Here is a 23857-nt window from a genome sequence, read left to right on the forward strand (position 1 = left end):
GGAGTACTCACATAATCCAAATTCTTTGTAATAGAGAAAGATAATTAATGCTTTAATGTTTTGGTCTTGCCACTCTTACCACAGCAAGAGAAATGAATTGTTACATTTTAATGAGAGAAGCGACAGCACTGGCTTCCTGCGCAACACGGATGATTTTATAATTGCACACAAGGGTGACTAACTCAAGGCTCATTAAGGCGATTTTTCAGCTGGACTATTTCTTGGCAGGACAATATATTTATTTTGCCATTCTACTGATAAATAAATTCTGTTATTAATATTTTTTCTATGCATCCCCTAGAGCATTAATATGACCAGTGACATAAAAAAATCCCAACATGAACACAATATAATCTCCCAAGAAAATGTCTTTAATGAATCGTTTGTTGCTGCTTGTACCTCAGATTACATGAAAATACATTTAAGTTGACTGCAAGTATGGCAACATATTCACACATATAAACAAGTGGTGCATTTGTATTGTATGTATAGGTATGTACAACAGAAACACGTTACACTCTTTTCATTTAAAGTTGTGCAAGTGTGTTATATATACTAACAATTTATAAAATTCAACACACTAAATTTAAAAAAAAAAGTGTGCCCACGTATATACACATTCACACGCGCACAACCACAGTAGTTCACAAAAGATTAAAGCAAATGTATTGGATTATACATTTCCAGGTCACCTTTATGTTGACCCCACCTCACAAATTGCTTGTGAGTGTGTGTTTGACGTCAGTGTTGTCAGGTGTGTGTGTGTTTTGCCCATAGCTAAGATCTGACACACAGTGACAGACACACACACACACACACACACACACACACACTAGACTATGCTGCAGCCTGCGGTTGCACCATCAGCTCAATGTTTTACGGACAGTCATCTGAGGTAGACTGCGCAAAATTTCATGATGTTATTCTCTCCACTTCTTTTTTTTATTTTTCAATGCATTTTTCACAAATGTCTGACATTTGGAAAGATGTAAATCAAATATGTTTTGTAGCCATGAGGTAGAAATGCTTTAAAGAAGAACTGAACCATTCAAAGTCCATTTAAAGAAAGGTTTCCCAAAAAACAAAAAGCTAGATTTAAACACTGTGTAGGAAAAAACAAACACAAAAGAAAGCACGGAACATAATAAAAGCAAGAGGAGCATTGACCGGTGTGTTTTAAGTCATTTGTTTGTCGGCTGTGAAGAACGGAGTAAAGACAGAAGGCCTGTGCTGTTGTTGTGTGTGCTCTAGAGTACATTAGTAGGTTTCTGTGTCTAAAGGGACTCTCTCTCCAGAGGATTTGCTGACAGAAGGAATTCTGGTCCAGAATGTTTTGAGGGTGGTTTTTCTGACGGACCACTCTGCTTTCCCCTTGTGCTGCCTCCATACTGCCTGGCTGTCTTTCCTTTCCGTCAGTTTTGCTGATGCTCAGCAGAACTTTACCCCCACCACCACCACATAAGGAGCTGGATCTATGGTGCCCAAACAAGAGATAGCCACACAAAGCGGGTCTACACATACATGTATGTCCCTCCAACATATTGTTTTGGAAAATAAAGTACAATGTAGAATAAATGTGTAAATCTGATCAGATCAGCTAAAGAGAAACCTCCCCCAGGATAAATACCAGACAGACTAAACAAAGCGAGCACTGCCGATGGCATTGAGACATTTCATCAAATCAATTTTACACACAAAAATGCTCTAGAGCACAAAAATCTAAGTACCTCCAGGCCACAAGAGCAGAGCTAAAGGAGAGCTTCTTACAGTGACAAGAAGAGACAATAATACATTCCAATGCAATACAATGGGCAACAGATAACCTTCAGGGATGAAGGACTGTAAGACTAGTGCCAGAATTCCCCACTCATGTTACAAAGCTTTTTAGTAAAACGGAATCCAATGCACTTGAATAATGTGCTTCATGACATCTGTGTAAATATAGTGAAAAATAAAACGGACTATACAGTTACAGAAGGGAAAATTTACTGACATGGGTCTGTGGCAGTCACTATAAATTAAATATATTGGGATTAAAATTAATGTTCTGATTGCAGCTTTACTAAAATAGTCACTAGCTTTGTATATGCCCCTGTTGGACAATACCACAACACCATGACTATAATACTGCTGCATTATAGAGATGTCAGTCATTAAAACTTACTATTATCAAATAAACTTTGGACCCCTTGATTTTCATCTTGATTTTCTACCTCCCACACTTATTATAACAAATTATACGTGCGACATAAAAACTAGATATCAACATCTAGAATTGGTTCCCATGATGCTAGTTTACTTACTAAAACCAGATTTCCTTTAAGCAAACTTTTGTTCAACAAAGCCGAATTAAGCATATTACATTAAGTCAAACATTTCAAGCATTAACTTTTACCTCCATAATTTGTGTCGATCTAAACGCCGATTTTGCTTATTTGTCTGTTCCACAGACCCAAGTTGTTGTCCATAAATTATTAAAAAGACATCAGCGACACACGCTGCTAAACTGCACTCCTGTGGTTGTAATGTTGTGGCTGACTGACATACATGCTGCTGTGATCTACAGAACTGGAAAACAAATGCATGGTGTGTTTATCTTCCAGTCATACACAGCTCCATTCAATTCATTCTCCTCCTGCACGTCGGCCGTGATTATGAAGGTCACACAGTGTCTGCCGGGGTTTAGCTGCGTTTCACTGATGTGTTTTAGAACTACAAAGGAACATTATGGCACAGGCAAAAAGGCAAAATCAGGTTCATCAAGAATGATGAACATTATGTGGAGTAGAGGCAATTTATTGTTGTTTTTTTCTCTGTGAGTGAATATTTGGAAATAGTAAAAAAAAAAGGGCAATAACCAGCAATATGCTTTCAATTAAGAGTCTGACAAAGATTTGACTTGACGTTTTTTGAAGTACTTCTATTTACGTTACTACTGAGAGTTGGATGAGAAGGTTGACGCCACTCTCTTATATAGATTAGTTCCACTCAATATAAAGCTACAACCTGCAGCCTGTTATTTACCATCTAGACAAAGGAGTGGCAGGGATCTTCTCATCTAACTCTAGGCAAGATACTGTACTTTCTAAATGGTCCAACTATTCCTTGACTGCAAGTCATTTGGAGATGTTTGTTGCATTGCGTTCCTCCACGTCAGAAGATACCCCTCCCTTGTTAAACAGTATGTTTGACATATTTTGCGCAGAGGTTAGCTGACAAACTGATGCAGCATCCATGCAGCGTGACCATACAGCCTAGATCACATGATATAAACAATGTTGATTATGGTTGTGTTATTAAATATACAACTCTCAACCACCCCAACGCCTGCCCATCCACTGAAATTCCCACACTACAAAGATGGGCAACACTGTTTTCAATTTTTTTTAAGAGTGACGGAAACAAGCTTCAGTATTGGTCAAATAGAAACAGGTAACTAAAATACCTGTTGACTGAAAAAAAAGGAAAGAAATAATGGTTTTATTCTCACTTTTGATTATGTTCCATCAATCCAGAACATATCTTGTACATTCATTGTCACCTCTTTGCTATTTATCCTAGCCAGTTAAGGTACACCTAATACTGCTTCGCTAGACAGAAACCGCCTTAGATTCCCTACTCAGGTCTTAGTGCTTTTCATCAAGATATCTTGAGGTACTGTACAATTCACAAACGCTTTCCTGAGTTTTGTTTGTTACGTTTGTTTTGCAGACACAGGATCAGAAGAGATGAGCGTGACTCAGGGCCCAGACTACTGCCGCCCTGATGGATTACTGCTCTTAGCAAGACAATAAATGACTGACCACCAGCAAAGGTGACTGTCAATCTCGGTTTTTCAGACTCACTGCTGAAGTTTTAAAGCTCTTAATAATTATCAGCTCATGCCATGAATGTAGATTGGGAGGCAAATCAGGAAAGAAAGGAAATCGGAAAGCACCACTTCAGGCACTTGGATAGCCAAACTTAATCTCAGAACAAGAATGTAACGATATATACAGAGACACTGGGGCATCTCTCTTCTGAAGTCAACTTGCAATGTGTAAACAACGGCTGACATTTCTGGACTGTCAAGCATTCAAATGAAAACTCCTGCTCGTTAACTGCAAAACTGTCAGTCAACTCATCAAACCAGGTCTCTTGGTGCATCTAAACCCTGCTTGGGAGAACTTGGTGCCCTTCTGTGTGCCTTTCCTCCAACACAATGCTTCTGCCCTGAGGGGAGGAATTGTGGATGCCTCTTTTTCTCAAGGGCGGAATCTATCTTTTCACTGGCTGCAGCCAAACATTTTGTTCCACTCAGTGTATGTGTCAATCTCTTTCTGCGATATACTGGCTTGGAATTTACAAAAGACACTCTCAAAGTCCTGGTAGGTAAGAGGTCTGATCTGTCCCCTGGGCATCATACCTGTCATGTCCATGCCCTGTGCCGAGACGTGTAACAGACCTACAAGGGCCTCTTGGCAGAACCTGGCCAAATCCAGTCCAGAGAAACCTTCAGTGCGCTGGACCAGCAGCGCCAGCTCCTCATCGCTTATGCAGTATTTGTGCTGAGCCTGGGCCAGGAGCTGGTTCACAATCTGGTGTCTAGCTGCAGAATCTGGCAGGGGCACCAGAACTCTCCGAGCAAAGTACCGTCGCAACCCTTCATCCATGTCCTGCGGCCTACTTGTGGAACAAACTACCAAGACCTGGTTGCTGCAATCATCGCCAGAGCCTATGAGAAGCGAGTCTAACTGGGCTAGTAGCTCCCCTTTCAGCCGATTTATGGGACTTTCTTCGCTGAGGTGGGCTGACAGCAGCATGTCAACCTCACTAATGAAGAGTACCGAGGGTTGCCGGCAGCGTGCAACCAGGAAGGATGCACGGATTATTTTTTCTCCATCTGCTAGCCACTTGGTGGCCAACGTGGAACCGCTGAGCTGAAGGAACGGTGCTCCAAGCTGGCTGGCAAGGCAACGACCCAGCAACGTCCTGCCACTACCCCTGGGGCCAAACAGCAACACGCAACGTGGAGCTGGTCCCAAACTGCTAAACATGTCTGGGCGAAGAATGGGCCACAGGACCTCCTCCTTCAGCATGGCCTTGGCCAGTTCTAGACCTGCAATGTCACTCCAATCCACTGGGGGGCCCTGCTGAACGATTTCAGAGGTAACCATGTCCAGAAGGTGAGGGTCACTTGTTTTTAGCTGGTCTTCAGCTGGTCGGGAGGAGGAAGTGGATGAGGAGGAGGTAGGCCCTGGTGCGGAGTGGGCAAGGTGGAGACGATGATCATCAGCACCTTGCTCACTGAGGGAAGGTGAAGTGAAGTTGGCAAGGGAGTCCGCTGAACGGGAACCCCCCAGGGTAGAAGAGACATAGGCTGGTGGAGTGAGTGGCCCACCTGTTGCCTGGCTGCTGTACTTCCTCTGCTGCTGTTCTGATGGCATTGTGGACTGCTTCTGAGGATTAAAAGGTAAAGACGACTTCTCAGCACTCCTGTCAAAACCACCCCCAGTGCTGTTGGAGCCTCCATTTGCACTGCTGCTGTCTGCTACCCTGTACATGGGACTCTCAGCCGAGTTCCGAGCCTGCCCATAGCCAAAATTACCATAAGAGGAGTCTATCTCTCCTTGGCCTGTCATGTAGAAGGCTTTCCTCTTCAGTGAGTTAGAGGAGCTACTATTGAGAGGGGTGGGTGCAATTGGGGTAAGGTTGTGGCTCTGGTACGGGTATCCGGGTAAAGCAGAAGAGGGGGGAAGTGGTGTAGGTGCAGCAATGCCTGAGGGCAGGTATGAGGAGGGAGGGGGTGCACCCCCAGGGCTGTATCCTGGCCCAACTGTGCTCTGAGCTGGGTAGCCTGCTGGGGGGTAATTATAACTAGACAAGTTGGGCGAGCCTCCGTTGTAAGCTGGGACTAAAGTGGGGTGAGAGGGCGGTGGAGGGGGTGGTTGCAGGAGCCCAGAGCTGTGCAGTGGGGAGGGAAGAGCTGGGGCAGGGGCAGACTGGGAGCTGTAACTACTGTGCAAGTAGGAGCCGCTGTACGCAGGGCCATATTCCTGAGAGGACATGGAGGAGGTGTGGAGGGCAGTGGCAGTGTGGCTCCCACAGCTGCTGCTGGAGTAACTTGGCTCACTCAGGGTGCTGGAAGCCAGGCCTGGGGAGCTGCACATGCCTGCAACCACCTCTGATGCCGCCGCCACCCCTCCTTTCCTGACCGAAACCCCCTCTGGGATGCAGCTCATTGAGTATACACCATCCTGCCAGGGTTCTGATTCTCCTTTCCGTCCATTCATCACTGCTGGGACTCCGGGAGCTTCAGAATACGATGGCATCTCCAAAATACCAGAATACTTTTCAGCATACTTCTTGAGCAGGTTGGAGGCAGTGAGGGCCGAAATGTCATCATTGGCCCATGCGTACTGGTAGGTGGCAGAACGCTGCGGGTGGCCTACCGCCCGGTAGGCCTCCGCCTTGTGGGCTGGTGAGCGCGTTGTGGAGGAGATGTCAAAATGCTGTTCGGCCCACTGGCTGTGCTCGGGGGTCCACTGCATCTTTAAGCCTGAGGGAAAAAACAAAGACAATGACATGAATAAGTTGACTTGGTAAAATACTAAGGGAATAATTGCATGAGAACACCTTCAAGATGCCAGAAATGCAGGGGGGCGAAATAAAAAGGTGATATTCTAGAGGCTTATATGCTCTGCACACTATTTTTATTGGTCCCATTATCGTATCAAGAGACGGTTTCGTGTCCAACTACAGATGAATTGTTAATTTCATCAGATCATAAGGAGAACAGATGTGTCTGCAAGCATAGTGCAGTATAGAGGGATGGTGGGATGGCTGGTTACGGCCGCCTAATGCACCCTGGCCAGACCAATAAGACAGAGGCATTGAGGGTCACTCTATAATCCCTGGCTCATCTGAGGTGGCTGGAGATGGGTTTGAAAATGTGCTGCACAGTGTACCACAAAGCAACACACACACACACACACTTCCACCCCCCTCTGCTCATAGTGCTTTCATCGAACACACACACACGAAACACACAAACCCATGCTCAGACACACAGCCGTTAAAAAAAAAAAAAAAACTATCTCTGCCTGCACTCAGGCGTGCTGATGCGCACATGCACACACACAACCTCACATCCACTGACCCAGACGGACAAACACAGACACGCACAGAGGAGCTGTAGCAAGCTATGAATTACAACACATTGTGTCTCAAGCTTAGTTCCTGTCTGCACAGCTCCACCTTGACCTCCTCTATCTCCACTGTGCTCTTTACCTTTCTGGCTGCCTCTCTTGTTCATGCCTCCCTGCCACCTTGTCTTCCTTCTCACTCTCTACTCTTTGCTTTTTGTTTGTCATCCATTTTCCACCTTCCCTCCTGCTAGATCCTTCTTTTTTATTTCTCTTCACCTCCTTTTATTCTGAATCCATATATATCTCGATATATCTCTCTTCTTTTCATTCCCTTTGCCTGCTCTTTCTTCGCGGCCACCCCTCCTTTTATTTACTCCCTCTGTGCTTGCTTCGCCCACCCCACCCCCTCCTCCCTCCTTCCTTGCTCCATCTCATCTCAGACACACTCACCTGGCTCTCCCCTTTATTGCCTCAGGAGGCTGGAGAGCCACTGTTTCCTTTAATCCCAGCCAATGCCATCTGCAAACACTGACAGTCACACAGCGACTCCATCGTTGTCTCACTATCAAAGCTGTGGTGCTATCAAAGGCTGGACGGGGCGTAATCACAGCAGCCGCACCGCAGATTGAACCCTGTTTGATTTGACTTAGCGCACACAAATAAGGGATAATATTGGTGTCATTTAGGCTGCTTCCCCCGACTTATTGACTGGCAGCGCTTGGATGTAGAGATCCACAGTTGGGGGTCTGGCGAGCAAAGCCTGCTTTAGAATTGGTTTATGTGTGTGTTTTTGTGCTTGTGTGAGTAAAGCAGGCATACAAAATATAATCCATTCACAGAGAGACAAATCTTCCCTTCCTCCCATCCATTTATGCAACTGCAAACAGACGAAATAAAAAAAAGTGTGCAGGCACAAACACATTCACACTCACTTGCTCTTTTTTCCAAGGCCTTGTGTTTGTTTGGTAACAACACAAAGAGGGAGGGGGTATCCCCAGACTCCTATTTCCTCTCTGATTCTCTCTCACTTTCTAGCCATCTCTCGGTATACGCCAGTGGCTAATTAGCAGAATGGCGATCTGCTAATTGTGTTAATTTACAACATTTTAGCCGAGGGGAGTCTAGCAGGGGCTGGCGAGCCTGTCATCCTCCCAGTATAAGGAGGCAGGAAACGCCTCAAACAAAGAGCCGAGCTGAGGGAAGTTGTATATTAGCTGGGAGGCTCCTTTACAATTGAGAATTTATTAGGTGGAAAGAGTGCAATAAAAGGGTTGTATTTCAAGGTAAGGAAAAACAGACAAAAGAAGAGAAAATTAGGCTTTAGTCCAAATACAGATTTCACAATGATTCTTCTACAGCAGAATGATTTCTAAATACTTTTATGCTGTTGTGAGCTTTTTCCAAATATATGCTCAAGTTCAACAACTCCATATCAACCAAATTACAGTAAGTGCATTGCCCTATCATGTCTATTAAGACATTGAGCATTGACCAATTTTATTCAGCAGTGTAACCAGTGGTTTCAGTAATAATAGACCTGATTCGAAAGGGCTCAAAACCTTTGATAACAAACTTTCAAAGCATTAGTTTGTATGAAGTAAATTGCAAGAAGAAGCAGTTGGTTATTTCCTCTGTAAGGCTAATGACTAGAAGGCACATTTGGTTTTAAAATGTATCCTTAAAGCCATGAAAACATAAATATGAAATAATCCTAAAAAACATCATGTAAGAACATGTAAAAAAGTCGAAAATCAAACATTTTTACTGCAGGTGCCTTTTATTTTGGTTGCACAAAGCTTTGTTTTCTGAAGACAATGGTGGAAGAAGTGCTCAATTTCTTTCCATTACATAAAGTAATCACCCCCTTGGAGATTTTCACCTCCCCTGAAGGAGTTCCAGGTTTCTGCAGCTAAGATGAGATGGACTGTACAAACAACAACTGTTGCCCAGATTCTTCACCTGTAAAAGGTTTATGGGAAAGTGGCACAGAGAGAAAAGGTCAGTTTAACTCTCAGACCCTGAAGTCAAGTAAAAGAAGGTTTGTTGTTCTGATGAGATTGAAAAAAAGAGCTTTTTGACCATCAGATTAGATGCCATGAGTGGTAAAAAACCAAGGTAATAGTTGCTGTGTGTAGAGCTTGTCCCATCATCTTCTGAAATGTGTACATTCATGTATTACATACGTATTTTAACCTGTGCCACATTCCTTCCATTTCTTTATGATGAATTTATTGTGACTTTAAAATGTTCTTGCATCAATCTTTTCAGAGTTGATTGGAGTGTTCTTTAGTCTTCAAATGTGTAGGACATGGTAGTACGTGTTCAATGTGTGACCAGAGAAACAATGTTGCTTAGCAGAGCACATGAATCTTGTTTCTACATTAGCATTACTACATAATTTAACAATGTAAAGTGAGAGACACATGGCAAAGCCTCTGAGGTCAACTTTGCAGTGCAGGGACAGAGAAGTAGATGAAGAATGAAATTAAAAGTAGTGAGGACAGAGGACATAGAGAGAGAGCTGAGGAGGAGGAGAGAATGCCAGCTGTGGAGGAAGATAGGGAAGGAAAAGGAGCAGAACAACAAGAGAATACATTTGTCAAAATAAAACACTCTTCCTTCCACATACTTTAACACTCTATCAAACTCCAATATGTCCTCCATTTAAAGAAACATGAATCTTTCTAATTCCATCATTAATAAAGATAACATATATAAAAGAGTGTGTCAGGCTCCATCAGGGCTTTCATCTCCTCTATAATGAGGTTAATGCAGAGAAGCAGTGATTACCCCAGCAATGCAAATGAAGGCCAAATGATAACTTGCACTATTTAAATAAGGTAATAGCGATTACTCCACGTTATTCAAATGAGGACAGATGCTTTGAACTGAGCGCTTTGAACTTGCTGATCCTTTTCCGAAACATATGGAAGAGCTGGAGGACTTTGGTATCATTCAGGGTGTAGGCCTCTAATTCAATGTGATGTAAACCAAGGGCAACGAGCAAAAGCGGAGTCGCTTAATGTAGTGGTGCAGGATGGGTGGGGGATGACCGAGAAAAATGTTCAAGGTAATTTGACTTACTACATTACTTCCTTTTGAAAGCCCTTGAAAGTCATTCAAAAGTCCTTGAATGTGTTGTATAAGTGAAAAAAAAGTATATATATTTATATATATATATATATTCTTTCAAAAATAAAAATAAAAAATCTTTCAATATTAATAAAAATGTCATTATATATTGCAATGTTAACAGTCACTAACTTTTTAAGCTTAACTGAAGTTATGAAGTACATCTCTTATAAAATTAATGGCAAGAAGCAGTAATTGTATATGAATTATAAATTGCATAACACAAGTTTCCAATGGCACCAATTGCTAATTATTGATAAGACTAAATCCAAATTGTTTAAAACATCAAACAATGCCACCCAACTTCCAGGGTTCACTGTAAAACATGAGATCAGACTAAACAAACTTGTATCATTATCAAATAAACATGAAAACTCCAGCAGACTGGTGTTATTTAAGTTAAGATACATTTTCTCAATGTAGCTGCTGGAAACATCTGCTCAGCTTTGACACATAAGCCAGAGATACAAAAATACTGCCACTGGTGAAATCCTGCTACTCTCAGATCACACGATGTCACTTACACAATATATCAGTTTTGTGCTGATGTTTGAAGACTGTCTAATTAGAGTCCAGCCTTTCATGTACAGAACTTTAACAGTGTTCTTAGAGCACCTTGCTGGATTTGGTCTTCTTTATGTCCTCAGTCTTTGAAGGAAGGGTTTTTAAAGGACTGGGGGCAAATTTGCAAAGCATTTGGATGGACACATGCTGTAAAATGTGTGTTTGTGTTGCAGCGACAGAGGGAGGGAGCCAGATCGTGCATTCAGCTGAAACAACATCCAACAGAAATCTTCTCCACCTTCTGAAGCATCAAGTCTGCCAGTGCGTGTGTGTTCTTTTTTCTTCTTCTCTGTCCTTCTCCAGCCTCCACATAGTGAAGCCTAATCATTCTCATTACACTCGGCGTCCATCTGCATCAACAGAGCTGCCTATTACTGCGCATTTGTGTATGTGCAGTAAACAGCTCTTTAGAGAGAGCTAATGAGCTCTTTTAAGTCTGTCCGCTGTGTGATTCGGCAAGCAGGGTGTCAGAGCAAACTGCCCATTTTGGTAACGTCATAATTAAGCTGTGCGGGGAAAGAGATGCCGGCACACATGTCGATGCAGACATGCCCGCACACACACAATCTGAGGCATACAAATGTGTTTTCCTAACATATACAGACACTGAACATCCCTCAGAAACAAACCATCTTGTCTTTTTAAAAAAGGAAAATGTGACAACTTCATCAATAAGAGACCTGTTTTCGCACACCACCGGGGAAATCTAACCACACAGTTATTCAAATCCTTATCAAATACACCGGAGGGCATCTTTTAACCTCTGAAGCACTGCCTATGAAAAACCTGATTATGCTCTGTATGTAGCTATTGTTTTATATGTATAGGTGTGTGTGACTGTGCGTGTGTGTGAGTATTCTCAGGCGCACTGGCCTAGTGTGTGTTTGACAACCTCTGGACCACCTTGTAATCAGTCCAGCACATGGTGACTAAGCCACAGGCTATGCTGTATTGGCACACAACCTGCAGTAGAGAATCAAATAATGCGAGTAGGTCCTCCAAAAGGCAATTAATTATGAAATTAGTCATGAGCTGGTGACACACACACACACCCTGTGTTGCTGGATTTGTCTGTATCGGTCCTCTCTGGTGCGGCAATTGCATAAAAAGTCAAAACTACAACAAATGCAAAGGGAAAAAAAATGACAAACGTGTGTTAACAATTCTTTTGCCAGCACATGTGACAGACAACAAAACTGTCCTTTGTGCCAGACTTTTCCTCTGAATATAACCAACAAGCCCGTATCCACGTCTTTGAAGCCTCCAATTCGAGCCCGGCCACAGCTTACCATTACAACGACTAGTCTGTCGCAAAGCAACAACAATAACAACAACAACAACAACAACAACAGATAAGGAAGTAAACAGAGCAAGTTCAAAGTCGAGGCGGCGAGCAGTGACCGAGAGAGATGAGCTGTCACTAACTCAAAGACAGTGAAGGGAGGGGGGAGGGGGGAGGGGGAAGGCGGGGAGGGAGAGACTGCTGTAAAGATGACAGCTCAGAGCTGCAATATAAAGATATGTGACAAATGACAGCATCTTTAAAAAAAAAAAATCAAATATTCATTGTAATCTGTGATCTCTGACCTCATGATAAGTTTCACAGCTTTGACCATCAAACTTTGAAATCTTTGTGGAGTAAATAAAACAGCTTTAGCTTTGAGAAATGGACTTTACTGAGCTGTGCTGAAGTTTTTAAAATACTAGATGACTCCAAATGCAGCTTGCAGGAGAAATCGGACTTAACCAGTATAAATCTTTAACTAAATTCCAGAGGCATCTCATGGCTGCCCCTGCCTGCCTGTATCAGATCTCCCTTAGAGCTGTATAAATTGACACTGTCGAAATTTCCTTTTACTAGACAGACTATTGAATGGGTGGGTTAAATGGGTAGGGCGCAGTTAAACAAATGCTCCGGATCAAGGAAATTGTGCGTGGCTTCTTTTGTCATTCAGAGAGGAAATTGAGAGATATTCGGTGGGGGCTTGGAGCCACTAACGCATGGCATTCATCTATAATGCACTCGGCCTGTCCGTCAGCTACTCCATTTCCTGTGACTAGCGCAGCGTGCCTAATCACCCGGCTCGACGTGGGGTTCCTTCCTCAAAGACATCCCTGCACACACATACACACATGGTCACACAGGAAAGAGTGAAGACAGATAGATGCAGGACACACAAACATAGTGCATAGAAACATCAGGACCGCTGAGGCAAACAGATTATTCTTATCTGGTGAACAAAACATCTGTAAAGATGCTCGCCACCGCTGTGCTCTAACAGTGTCACGACCCTAACAGCATCTCCACGCCTCCTCTTTCATCACTTGGAAAATGGTTGATGTACACATCATCAGTGGGGAAGAGACATACAGTAAAGTGTGTGACTTCAACAGAATGTAGAAAAGCACATGTGAGCTCTGACTTACATGACATGATGTAGCTGCATAGTGATTGTGGTCATAGTTGCAGCTTTGTGGTATTTACACTGTAACTCGACAAAATATAAGTCAAATTCTACAAAAATGTTTTTGAGGTTAAACTCCAGCCAAATGGATTTCTGACTGTTCTTTCTTATTATTGACACACTATTTGTTTAATAGTTGTGTTAGTAATGTCTTTATCAAGTTGCTTAACAGTAATTCTTATTTCATATCTCTAAAACATGAAACTATTAGTGTCATCAACAGTAATTTCCACATGGCATCAACAGAATATGTTAACTAATATTAATGAGTAAGTATTTACTTAATAAAGCCACAGTAGTAACACATCATAATGATTTTATTAAGAGGGTTATTACCATTGGTAATATTAAGTTAGTAAACAGTTACAACATTTAACCTCTGTACTACTGTCTAAGTAACATTTTATTGTCTTAACAACTTAAAACTCAGTATTTTTAAGGAGGAATTCTCTATCTTCTCAAAGATTAATTAACAATTTATTGGTCTCATAAATCCATTAGCAAAAATTCAGAAAGACCTTAATTTTCCACATTTTACTGTTCCCATAGGCTCTTTGTTATTAAGCAATTTATTAGTTCATAATACTGATCTATTACACACTAACAAATAATTTAATGACTAATAAATGTTTTAATAAGCATTCTTTAGGAAGTTAATACATTTAGTATTTTTGTTTTTTAGGCTTTAGTACTTGTTATTGTGTTACAGTTACTATCAATAAACACTAAGCCCCACTAAGGAATTAGAAATGACTTAAACCATAATGACTCATGACTTTGGAAGCAATATTAAACAAAAAATTTCTAGGCTAAATATTTTAGCCTAGAACACATTTTATTTATGTGTCATTTATTTAGTTATTGCTTTATTAACTCAGGTCAAGATTGCTCATCTATAAAACACTGACTAACAACTGATTAATCAACAAAATTCACTAATATCATTAAAATAAACTGTCTTCGGTTTAATACCAATATATAGTAAATATATCTAGTAATTCAAAGTAAACCAATAGTAATATATCATAAATCAATGGACAGAATCTTTACCATGCCATTTTTACAGTTACAATATGACAACTTAAAACTGATAGTGACACATATTGAAGATGAAAATGTTCCTGACTGAGCCTATTAAGTATTTATGATAAGTAACTAATGTTCTGCTATACTGGTAACAATTTATTCACCAAAAGTTGTTGATCTAAATCCATGCTTCAACCAGCCAAGAATTCTCTCTGTCCTCCATAAGGGCTGGACTTATCATAACATATTGTGAGTGTGAGACACACTGTGATTGTGACGTCACAACAGACAAAATGTTTCAACACTGCTCACTCTTGAGGCACAAAACAGCAGATGTGAGGTACATTACTTTGACAGCACAAGAACCTCATCAAAACCTGCGCTTCTTGGCAGGCGACAACAAGAATAGTACATATACATCTACATTTTCCAGCTCTCAGCCTGCTGCTGCTCGTTCTACCTGAGGTGCAGTCAACAGGATCTTTGTGCCCCTGAGGTTAACGCAGGGCCACATACTATTAATACTCATCTGACGCCAGGATCCATACCTATGAACCAGCACCACTTTGTTTACCTGTGTGTTCAGTAATTAAAATAGATTTCTGAGAAGAGGCCTAATCCTTTTAGAAATTACATCGATCCAGCTACTAGAGCAAGAGCTCTGGTGTAATTTTGTTTTTTTCCCCCTCCCGGACAGTCTTTTCATACAAGCTTTGTTAAGGACCCCCCCTCCTCTTGCTTCCACCTTCATGCCTCCATGTCCTCCTCGATGGAAACTTTAGAAAGTCCTCGACATGAAGGACGTCATTTAGGGCCAGGCGGGGAGGGGATCTGTGCAGTAGAAGGGTGGCAGGTGGAGATAATAGAGAGGAAGCCTCTAACCTCATCTAAAGCTGTCTGTCTTCGTAAATAAAATGAGATAATTATTGAGTGAACAACATTATACGCCGACGACACACTCTTTCTTCTGCCCCCCTCCTGCCGGTGCAGTTGTAAATCTCAACAAACACGGTGCTTTTGGACATTAAGTGCTCACTAAGCACAGTGGATGCATCATATTTCAAGAGCAGGCGTTGTGTGGGTGAGGAGCTGGGGAAAATGGAGTGTAATGGTTATCCATTATCTTATACGGCAACGGCAGCAATGATCATTTTCAAGTGACTCATTTCTGGAAGTACCTATCTATTGGCCACTTCGAGAGAAGACTTTGATGGCTAATCCAAAACAACTATTCAGAGGTCATTTACTGCGGCAGCGCCGAGACACTCTGCACAAGAGAACGCTCCAGCCTCCCTCATTATTCAAATACAATCCTCAGGAAAGATCCACATCACAAACAGCGGCGCCGCAGCCCAGAGTGGGCGATTACCTACACAGCATTCTCCGGTCCAGAGTGGAAACATTAACAATGCATCAACAAATGAATATATCACAATCCAAGTAAGAGTTTGAAAGCGCACAAGAGATATTTGTCATGGGAATTAAATAGTGATACTGGAGTGTATTAACATATCAATGATCACACTTGTTGAAAAGCTTTGTAGTCAATAAAATCTGGATACAAGTCGTGTCTGTGAGACAACTTTCCTATTATTCAATCATATATTATTCAGCCGAGGTAAATGTATTTTTAGAAGTGTAGGTGCAATGTTTGTTTGTGTGTGGTCTCGGCTCCACATGAATGGTTACTTAACACCACACTGATTTCCCCTCAGTTAGAGAAAAACCAGCCGATGCTCAATGATGCATCACCGTGTTTACTGCCGCCAGCCTGTGTGTGTGTGTGTGTGTGTGTGTGTATGAATGTGTGTTTGTGTGCATACGTCTGTGTGTGTGTTACCATCACTGGCACGTAGACAGACAGCCGAGGAGTGACTGCCGGAGTGTCACCATCTGTGGATGCATTTATGTCTGTCTGTACACGGTGTGTGTCTCAGTGTGTGTGTGATTGTGGGAGGTTTGTTAGGGGAGGGGGTGCACTCAAACAGTAGACTGGACCACAGCTCCATAGTTTGCAACTTCTAACAACAGCAAGCCAACTCTGTGCCAAGTGGGAAGTACACTGCAAAAACTGTCAGTTTAATCAAGAAGACAGCTTCAAAATGACATCCTTTAATCAATGTTCTTATCCTATAAAACCTACCTATAAGTGTCTAATTAATTTAAAACATATTAAGAAAAGACTTTAATGATTTCTACCTATTAAATAAAGCAAAACATCCTCACCAGGGCTAATAAATATAAGCAACATTTTCAAACATTCAAAACTCAATAAGACACAGTTTTGCAGTGTATAAAACACTTGGCAAGCAGGTGAGATTAGAGTTCAGCAGTTGGTGGAGATTAACGCTCGCCATGAGCGCACATGCAGAGTGTGTGTGTGTATATGTGTGTGTCTGTGGGGTGTGTGTGTGGATTACTGAAGAGGCCCTGGCTAGGATAACCTCTACCCCCACCCTGTGAACTCACAGGATCCTTCACGATGCATGTTTAAACTGTCAAGTCCTGCACACTTCATATAGATTCTGACAAGATCTCCCAACATACGCCTTCTCTTTCTGCATCAAAGTGAAAATGAAAAGATGAGAAGCAGAATTAGTCATTTCTATCCACCTGTCTCTATGGGCATTTTTGATGTGTGCTAAAACTGGAAATTAACTGAATTATGAGCAACATGAAGCATGTGAATTCACTGAAAACATAAAATTATGCTTGAAAACATGCATATTTTACATCAATTTTCAAGAGGGTTGTAATTGTATTAAAACCTGTGCCACATTTGAGAAAAAGACATGTTTTTCTTTTCTACTTTATATATAATATTAATGTAGCGCAAGTGCAGGTTAAAGGTCAAAGCTATCGGACAGGACAGACATAATACAGCTGTATTAGAGCACATGTTGATTAAAGTCATAGAGCTGGATTCAAGCTTTACTGATGCCATTTATAAGCTCCAGCCTACAGTTGACAGCCTGTGACGCTGCTTATTCCCCATATAAACTCACGTCGTGTATATTTGGAGCTCCAGGTGTTAAATAGACCAAATGCTCAGTTGCGACAAGGGCATGTGCATGTTTAAGCAGGTATACGGACATGAGCTGGTAAAGCCTGCATGCACGTCTTTAAATCCACTGTGGCTACCATTATGCTGTAATTCACACAGGTTGTCTAAACAGTCAAACAGCGGATCAATACGCCTATCGATCGGTGGCATTGAGACTGAACTGGTCGTGTCGAGGGGGCAGAAGATTCTCACTAGAGCTCTCTGCAGGCAGTCGGCTGGAGGACGCATGTACACACACATATTTAGAGAGCGTGTTACAAGCACACATACACGAACACAAACCGCCTGTATGTGTATGAAGACTGCACAGCCTACGATTGGATAAAAACAAATATTTGTGAACACATGTATACAGATTGATGAACAATCTCTGTCTATGCTCATATGTGCCTTCAGTCCAACAGAGACTCTGGTTTCCTTGAGACACAAACTACCTCTGCACCAGCACCACGGCGCTCGTCTCATATGAGCAGATTCAGGTCCTGTCTGTTCAAGTCAGAGCAGTCTGCCAGCAGTTTGTCTCAAAGTGAGGGCATCCAGTCAGCTTCAGCAGCTGAATATCAAGCTGGCTGCCGCCGCGTCTACTCGCGCTCGTCTGACACAGTCGATAGCTCTGCATTATTCATGGGAACAGCAGGGGCCGATGAGATGGCCCTCTCACTCAGGGCTGGATTTCAGGCCCAAACTTCGCAAGAGCTAGTGGCCGCGTGACACCTTCAACAACTGTTTATCGTCAGCGAAATGACGACGTGAGGCACAAGAAGGGGCAAGCAACTTTAAAATGGAGGAATATGAACTTGTAAGCAAATTCAAAGGCAGATTCATGGGCTCTACATGAGACTTTAGGTTTGACATAATAGTTTGAACTCCTGTTCACACCCAAGCGTTGTTGCCTTTTAAATAAAATATTATAGAGATAAAATAGCCCCACTCTTAAAAATAAAGTACATATTATGAGTCTCTTGTCAGCTCCTCTTGTTTGCTATGAAGTCAATAAACAGGGATCAGAAAGTTAACATGAAAACCTGAAGCGTCTCTTTGCACTAATAAAAAGAAAACAAATCATAATTTCAAATGTTGCTCATCCGTGTTTGCTGATTTCCATTACACAGACTAAACACATCAATTAGCTAAACTGTGTCTGTTCACACATACACACACACGCACACACACATACACACAAAGGGAAGAGAAACAAGAAAGAAAACAGTTATTTGGAGTAAATCAAACAAGACGCAAAGAACCAGAGGCAATAAAACACGTCAAGCTGCTTGATATTAGATCTCGGAGGAGAAATTTGATGGGCACCGATGAGCAGAAGGCATCTCAGGAGAATTGGACAGAGGAGAGATTTAATGTGATCATAGGGGACGCTCATCTTTCAGGGAACGGGGTAATAATGAGCAATCAATAACGTCCTTAACAGAGTTAGAGCGAGTGGCTGACAGCAGATGTAAGGCTCCGGCTAACAGGCTATGTCTGATCTCACATTACCACACTGGATCTTAGTTTAACATGCGCGCACATGCACACATACACACACACACGCACACAGTATATACGGACACAGGCATATGGACAAACACACATTAACTTATTGACACACATTCCCTTTCTGTATGTATATGTTACCCACACACACAGGCATACACACACTCGCTCTTCTGCCTTGTCACTGTCTGCTGATAAACAACTGTAATCACATTCACAGCCAATGAACATGGTAGCATGGCTCTGCAATGTTCACACAATGTTCTCAGTTTATCCGCTGGCCGATGATTTCACGGGCTAAAATCACAACCACTGCTGGCAGACTCTATCAGCTGTACTTGCAAGGTAATAAAAAAAAACACACACAGTAGTTACCTGTAAAATAAATAAAGCTCTCTACTCTGCTTGCTGCTGTCGAGGCCACTTAGGCTCAACAACCATCTAGGCTCAGGGTCTCAGTGTGGCTCTGCCTGAAAATGAACAACTTGTAGCATTTTGTTTATGGAACAGTAGAGGGTAGTTGCGCCAGAGAATCAAAGCTTAAAAAGATTCCTTAATTGATGTACATGTCATATATATATATATATATATATATATATATATATATATATATATATATATGCTCTGCAACGGCACATACTGCTATTCATGACAGAAGTAAATATATGTTCAGTCTGTAAATTAATGTGTATGTTGTCATATTTTTGCATTTCTGTAGTTAACACAAGGTCGAAAGATTCTATTTTCTGACAAAATAAATCGGTAAACACCCCACTCACTCTATTTTTGAGCTATTACATGTCTTAACAAAGGCTGTTGCTAACAAACGGGAACAGGTGGAGAACATTAAACGTCATCATGATAAATATGGGGACTCATCTACTCATTAATCCATCCTTACAGCCTTATTGAGTTTAGAACTCGTGATTGCTAGTTTTATCAGGTCACTATAAGAAGAAAGACCTTCGTAGAAGAAAAGTCACTAAATCTAATTACAAATCAGAAGTTTAGTGCTTGTGATGTTTAAGCCATCCAACGATGTGATTGTCTTTAACCTTCAAAAATTAGGAAAGTGGTGATCATCTGTGAAGATTATTTTGCTGAATAAAACATGTAGGTATTACTAAAATAATCCAAATGCCAATGGAAAAATCCTATTGACTTTTTGTCGAGGGGACCTGAAAGATGTGAACTTTTGGGTTTGCCTTCCAGAAAACATGATGATCCAATGCGTGACCCACTTTTTAGGCTCCCTTCTGGGTAACAAAATATGATGTTTTTTTCCATGTTGACTAATAGATTAGTTGTGCTATAATGTTCCCTTTATTGTCAGTGCATAGTGTAACAACAAAATTAAAAGTAATTTGAATCCTTAGTCATCACAATAATTAGAAAAGCTAAATAAAGATGCTACATTTCCTGCAGGGAATACTGGTTTTGATTTTAGGGCATGTAAGTGACCAGTTTTTTAATACAATTGTGTCATTTTAAGTTGTTGCTCCACCTTCAAGTTCAACGTTTGCTGAGTATTCTTCTGATTAATGTCTTCATTCACCAGTTCATTATTTGTTCTATAAAAGGTTAAAAAAATAGAAACAACTTTCTTGCTTTAGTCCAATTAAAATCCAAATATATTCTATTAAACATAATGAAAAACATCACATGTAAGGCTGGATGCAATTTTGCTTTCGGCAACAATAGTCTCAGATAACTGTAACTAATTGATTTATCAACTAATTGCTGTCCTTGATTGGTCTGTTCTCAGATAACATGACCTATCCTGTCTAAGTAACAACTCAGTAGCTAATGTTTGACAAAGAAATGAACTCTGCAGACAGCACTGAGTTGTCACATGACATTTTTGCATTGTCCTCACATTTTACCTAAATCTCTTACTTTGAAAATTCTCCCTAAGTGGTACCAGTGGGCTCATTATAGACATTAACAGCACCAACTATTCTGTAGCATCTACGAGCTACAACCACAGAGGCTGAGTGAAGCCAACAGAAAATGAGATATTTAATATTCGTCTGCATTTCCCCTCCAGTTCTGCCTGATCTGGAATGAGACAGTCCAAGACCTTGATAACAGTGTAGCTGAATGTTTGTGTGTGTGTTGGCAACTTAATGTACTTTCACATATTTTCAGCGCAATATTTCTCACAGCAGCAGCAGCAGTTAGAAAGTCTTGTTTTCACTCACTAAATAAATAATTACAGCTTTATTACTATGGGGCACAGCTGTAACTGCAAGGCAAACACAGGATCTGGACTTGGTTTTCATCTAAACAAAAACATAGTGCTGTATCTTCAACAGAGAAATTATGATCCCGTTTAAGGAAGTGACATGTTTTTATGTCAAACAGAGAGGACTGAGATAATTCTGTTTTGCTATTCTGTCTGAACATCAGCTTTCTGTGTCATAATTCAAGATGAAAATGGTTGTAAGTTGTGTTAAACCAACATATGGAAAACCAGAGTGATAAATGTGTTCTCGTACACAAAGAAAAAAGGAAGACCATCAAGTACAGGTAGCGAAAAGTGGGGGGGACGGGAGATGTGATTCAGCAGGGAGAAAAGGATGCAAAATATTTATGGGGGAGATGAGTTGTGACACAAGATATGGAGTGACTGTGTTGTCCTGTTGGACCAAGAATGTTATTCCACCACTGACATCCCAAGAGGGAGATGAGTCAAGCCCGAGGAACAAAGGGCCAACAGGGCAGCCTGAAATTCAGGCCATGATATTTTCATTTTGGAAACTTGTGGTATTTGTCATAACAGAGTAATTTTGCACTAAACGGTCAGGCCTCTGCTCTGCCTAGTGTTTCAACACAGCTGCCTTTGACCGAAAGTCACGGGTATTTATTTAGTCATCTTTATCCACACACTGAGTTTCAAATCCAGTTATCCCAAAACTTCCTACAAAGAGACTATTTGCCTGTAACTACCCATGGTCCCTGCAAAATGAAAATCAGACTGACTCGAGTCTATATACACTTTCGTTCTGTGAGCAATCCCATGCTGCTACAGATGCTCCGGCCCTTGTCAACAACTTGTACTAACAGCTGACCAGGTGTGTGACCAAAGGGTTTCACTGTCTCCTAGCAACAGTAAAACACTCTTGGGCTATAGGAAAATATGAACCCACAAAAAATGTTTATCCTGCATGTTTTCTAATGCTTTACTGTGTAATAGAACTTATAATAAACTGGAGTGACAACTGTGATTTTAAGCTTCATCACTGTTCATCACGCACGTCATGTTATACAGATTTGAGCCATTACTGCTTCCCCTCGACTTAATCACGGATTAAGCGCCGCCGTTCGTCAGGTTGTTAGTTGCGCTGAAGCTCTCCGACGCTACTACAGGCCTCTTATCTTATCAGTCAATCGGCAACAGCATGCAGGAAATGAGACGCACTACAGGGATACTGCCAACAATACTCATCTGTCAAGAAACGCTGGCTCAATTACCATACTGTAGCACAAAGACTGGCACAAAACAGGAGAGCGGCAAGGTGGATAAACTGAATTGCTGACGTTATACCAGCTAAGTCATTAGTTGCGTCCATATAGGGAAACCAAAAACTGTGTGAAACAAGAGGACAGAGGTGTTGTTTTATTTGATGTAGCTGTGAAAAAGAGGAAGTGGTAAACTTGTTGCTGCCCGGACATAAATCTGCATTTTTCTAATCAGGAGTGTGTGTGTGTGTGTGTTTGTTTTTGATGCAATCCCCTCATATGTGCTGTCTCTGTGAGGAGACAGAAAGAGAAAGAGAGGGAGGGGGAAATATAAAGAGAAAGACGGATAGAGACAGAAACAGAATGGGAAACAGGTTTCTCTCTCTGGGAAACAGAGAGAAACAAAGAGTGAAACAAACGCACACTGAGCGAGAATGAGGAGAGAGAAAGAGAGAGAGGGAGAGATAGGAAAGGATGCTGGATGTGTGTGCTGCATCCCAAGGGATCACTTACTCAGTACAGACACAGTACTGGAGGACAGAGTACAACAAGGGTTCATTGGCCAAAATCTCTTCTCTTTACACACACACACACACACACACACACACACACACACACACACACACACACAAACTCACAATCCCTCCAAGCAATATTCCTGTAAGCACTCGTCCGCTGAGAATAACCGCATTGACTGAAGTGGAAGGAATGCAAGAGGACGATAGAATGAGGGGAGGAAGGAAAAAAAATAAAACGGAGGAAGCAGGAGGAGGAGGAGTGTCCACCTGGACAGCATCCAGGGGAATTAAACAGCCTGTTTACCGCTCAGCGCCTCAGCAGCGCCATGTTAGCCTAATGGCACGGACATGAAGCCAATTGATTTGTGGACCAATAGACCTGTCCCACAGCACTGGCAGATTACCTAGATCACTGGCTTTGCATCGAGTAGACATCGCTTCGCTTTCGTACCCCACAGGCAGTGGATTGTGAACAGGGTTTTAAGTGTTTCTGTTTGTGTTTACAAGCTTGTATATATGTACACACACTTTAGGGATTAAAAAGGGAAACGGGGCAGCCGTCTTATGTGCTCAGTGGGTTAATTCTCAACTTGGATTATTCTTGTTTTGTTTGTCCTCATTTGTTATATTTTCTAAATGATACTCTGCTCCTCCTTGGGTGTGAGGAACTCCAGGCTGGGTGATAATGCAGTATTTTGGATTATATGTGCATTGGGTGGAGTCGTAATGTGACAACAGGATCATGTTATGTAATTCTTTTCAAAAATTTGGTACAGAAATGTATTTTTTTTTTCAAGCTACATTGGCAAAAATCTGTAAATGTTTTGCTAAACAATTTGATGAAACGCTATAATTATAATTTTAAAGGCCAAATAAATGAAATTACATAAGTGATGTAAGTTTAAATCATACTTGGCAAATGTGAAGAAGCAAGTAGGTTACATCTGACAATATCTCAACATCAGACTCCTATTCACTCCTTCACTTCAGTTCTCCCTATAATGTTCA

General features: G+C 41.5%; 1 protein-coding gene across 3 annotated transcripts in view; it reads right to left on the reverse strand.

Moving 5' to 3' along the window:
* Positions 1–350: 350 nt before the first annotated feature.
* LOC137108768 (fidgetin-like) overlaps positions 351–23857 on the reverse strand; it is a 32982-nt gene continuing 9475 nt past the window's right edge. For all 3 annotated transcript variants that reach the window (XM_067493778.1, XM_067493774.1, XM_067493775.1), the window contains exon 3: positions 351–6538. In XM_067493778.1, coding sequence (XP_067349879.1) covers positions 4266–6538 — 2273 coding nt within the window. In that variant the 3' untranslated portion in view covers positions 351–4265. The remainder of the gene's footprint in view (positions 6539–23857) is intronic.

The sequence above is a fragment of the Channa argus genome, chromosome 23 (assembly GCF_033026475.1).
Source record: "Channa argus isolate prfri chromosome 23, Channa argus male v1.0, whole genome shotgun sequence".
Classification (NCBI taxonomy): Eukaryota; Metazoa; Chordata; class Actinopteri; order Anabantiformes; family Channidae; genus Channa; species Channa argus.